The sequence below is a fragment of the Vigna umbellata genome, chromosome 8 (genome assembly GCF_029865625.1).
Source record: "Vigna umbellata cultivar VRB3 chromosome 8, Vumbellata_1.0, whole genome shotgun sequence".
Lineage (NCBI taxonomy): Eukaryota > Viridiplantae > Streptophyta > Magnoliopsida > Fabales > Fabaceae > Vigna > Vigna umbellata.
In genome coordinates, this window is record NC_142172.1 from 29,186,164 (window position 1) to 29,189,897 (window position 3,734).

General features: G+C 37.3%; 1 protein-coding gene across 1 annotated transcript; it reads right to left on the reverse strand.

Moving 5' to 3' along the window:
• Positions 1 to 500: 500 nt before the first annotated feature.
• Positions 501 to 3,091, reverse strand: LOC124840721 (uncharacterized). Its single transcript, XM_047316827.2, has one exon. It carries the CDS (start codon positions 1,213 to 1,215, stop codon positions 760 to 762), a length of 456 nt encoding a protein of 151 aa, XP_047172783.1. The 5' UTR covers positions 1,216 to 3,091; the 3' UTR covers positions 501 to 759.
• Positions 3,092 to 3,734: the final 643 nt, after the last annotated feature.

The window sequence follows — 3,734 nt, forward strand, 5'->3', positions numbered from 1 at the left end:
TCCGAAACATTCAGAAACTCTACAGAACAGATTGAATTGCATTAAAAAAAAGGGGTAAGTACAGTGTGAGAACTACCATAATCAGTTCTAAAAATCTTGCATCAGCAGGTAAGAAAATTAACAAAGCATAAGCACTTGTAATTTCCATGCACCAAACCCATCACTGATTTCACCGTCATACTAATAATGAACACTTTCTTTAAGTGCGTGAAACAATTCAAGAAAAAAAGCATCAGATTCCGTGTAAGCCAGAATAATCAACACACTTTCAATTAATACCATCTTTCTTCACACATTTAAATCAGGCATAACCATCTTCTTCTTCTTCCTTATTACAAGTGTTTTGTTACGTGCGTTACTTCAATCAACTGTCTATCATCAATGCTTAAACAGTCTAATTAATTATACTCATACCAATAATCTAATCAAAACAAAGAGCAGAAATAAGATAATTAGATAAACCATGAAGATTTGTTCACCAGAGAGGAAAACAAATGAAATGGTTGAAACTAAAAGCATGTACTTTGCATGAAAATGCATACATCAAGAGGATGACATACATACAACTTGCATGCATCAGAAAATTTTCCTTTTCCATCTCTCAGATTAAAAAAACAAGAAAAAAAAAAAAAGAGAGCGAGGGAGGAGAAATTTCTCTACCCGGTTTCGTTTTGTCTCGGGAGGAGCAAAACGAGGGAGAGCAAATGCGATCGTTCCACGTGTCCGATAGGACTCTCCCAGTGGTTTTCTAGCGTTAGATCACAAGTGCAAGAAACGGGCGAGTTGGGTGGGGTTCACCACGCCGGGGAGCTGGGTCCCACCACCCTTTAATAAACTCGCCACCTCGGCGTACCTTTCCCGCTCCTCCTCCGTCCGCTGGTACGGCGGCGGAGCCGCCGTGGGTTCTGCTTCGTCGCCGCCGTCCTCCGTCGACTTTCCTTTTGGTGGGGCCCAAGGCTGGCCCAGAAGGGTGCCCTTGGTGAGGAATTCGTGGGCCAGGTAGCCCGCTAAGAGTTGGTTAGAGGGCTTGGGCTGCGACAAGACGGCTTTGTTGGTGGCGATGATCGGGTCGACGGGCTTATCGGGCTTGAGTATTTTGGTGGTGGGTGGTGCGGGTATGGGCTTGGGCTTGTCAAACGGGTCATCTCTCTCTTTGCGCTTATTGGTAGGTGTCAATACACGACGAGGGGGAAGACGCATCGTTTTGGTATTCATGGCTCTCTATCCGCATGCCACGTCACTACCAAACCACCCTCAAAACAAAACTGACAAATAGTTTTGTTTTTCAAACAATAAAAAAAAACAACGGTAATTATTTATCTATGTTCGGGTGAAAAATGAGGGGTAAAAAGGTAAATTTGGAAAAGAGGGGTAAAAGGGTAAATTGATACAAAACGGATGGGGCACGCTATGGTGAAGACGATGTGATGGGAGAGAGAGACAGGGACGAGAGAAACTTGTGGCCGGAATCTGGCAATTATCAAGATTTAATAAAAACAAAATAAGAGATGAGGTAGAGAGAGAATAGAGAAGATGAAAGAAAAGGAAAAGAGAGAGAGCGAAAAAGAGAGAATGTAAGAGAAAAATGTGAGAAGAAGAGAATGCGCAGCGGGTCAGGGACCTCGTTATTTATAGCGCTTCTTCTCTCTAATTGCCCCTGTGAAGTTCAGCTAATTACTAAAATACCTTGGTTGACCTAAATTACTCAATTACCCTCCCGTTTTATAATTATCTTCCCAAAATGATGATGGAAAATTTTCCCCTTTTAAGCTTTTCTCATGGCGCCGAGGATTGGTTCAGATTGCATTTGCTTTCCCTTGCGGACGGCGATTCGTTGAACGGAAGGAGGGTGATTAATTGTTTTGTTTATTTTATTAATTTTTCTGGTAATTGATTAATTCTTGGAGTGGTTTGATTTATTGGTTGGGTCCGGGTCTCAAGAATGCGATTGCTATTCAATGGAATTGTATGAGACAGGAGAAGGTGAAGAGTTGCCTCATATGAAATTATTTTGTTTTGCTCACTCACTGATTGATTTTGCAGTCAGACCTACCGTTTTGGATTTCGAAGTTTTATTCACTTGAATGTTTAGATTGAAAATACATCATTACCACTGGTGATAAGGAAAAAATAAACCTCTCTGGCTGGTTGGATTTCACGCTACTCTGTGCAGAAGATGCATGCTGACTGACATATGAATAATATAGGGTCTGGAAAATGAATTCCCCCAAATATTGCTACAGACATGTAATCCAGAAGTTATTTACCTTGTTTGGTGAATCATATAATCTATCGTACTTGAATAACTCGTAGTTTTATTTTGGTGACTATCTTATAAACCCCTTCTTTTTGTTGATTAAATAGAACGTTGAAATGCAGATAGATCTGTATTTATTCTCAAACTTTGGTTCAAATAAATTTGGACAGATTGTGACTGATTTTCTGTTGTTAGTTTTATTTTTCAGATGAATAGTGAAACTTGTATACTATTCAAAGGTGGGATCTGGAACTGGTAGAACCTAGAGCATGGAACTCGAGAACTTGGCATCATGTTATCTCTTCTGCAGGTGATGACTGTAGAGTAACACTATCATGGCACGCACCATATTCTGCAAAAATAGTAAACTGAATTACCGATGGTTACTTCTATTCTATCTTTTCTGCCCACTCGGAATTTAAGGAAATTAGTAATTGAGTTTTGGAGGCATTATCCTGTGTTTTAATCCCAGAGTTTGCCACTAGACTGTTGCTAAGTAATTTCATGAATAGACCTTGGATTTCAGGCAAAGGCTGGTGCATATGATTATTTCCCGTGGAGCTGCTAAAGTTAAAGTAGCAGAAAATTTGGTGACAATGCAAAGATTCATTTTAACTGGGTTTGCAGCACTAATTCGGACTATGTAGTTCAGATGCTGGAGAAATTTTGTTTTTATGCTGATCAAAGTCCGAAACTTTTATTCAGCCGGTATGATTTTTATATCTTACCCTGTTTCACTTTCCTGCACTGCTTTAGTATAAATTTATGTTTTTATTAGTCTTAGCATTATCATATTCATTCTAAAGTGATTTTTTTAGTTATAACCAATTTAAATATATACTTTAGTTGTGTTTAGCAATTTTACATTAAACAAATTAACATAAAGGTTATCTTATAACTCTAAAATAAGCAAGTCTATATTTGAATATAACTTTTAATCAACTATCTAAACTCATTTAAGTAAAATGCTATTCAGCACAAAACGTGTAACCATACATATTTCGTTCACCCATTGGAAACTAAATTTAATGAAAATTATAAAATAACACGAGAAACTTGTTGTAAAAATAGTTTTCTTTCTGGAAATAATCGGAATGCTTATTAAAACGCAAATTAACATGTTGAGGTTCCGACTCAGATTAAAAAATAGAGCTTTAAGTTTGAAGGATTAGCTGTATGAGAATTGACTTATCGTATATGATTTTGATAGTCAACATCTTTAACCAGGATTAGAATTTTGGTATTAGTGAATATTTAAAACTCAGATTGTGTATAGTGAGTTTGGATGTCAACTTCTTTATTTAGTATGTGGGCAATGCATATTAGGTTAAACTGTTAATAAAATACTGATTTAAGTTTATGTAAATGATGATAGAATCGCGTTGTTTAATCAAAGTGATTAGGATTTGATGCTTAATTTTTGAAAAGGGACTAAATACTCCTTCCTAATGCACAGAACAAATGTTAATAAGGTTAT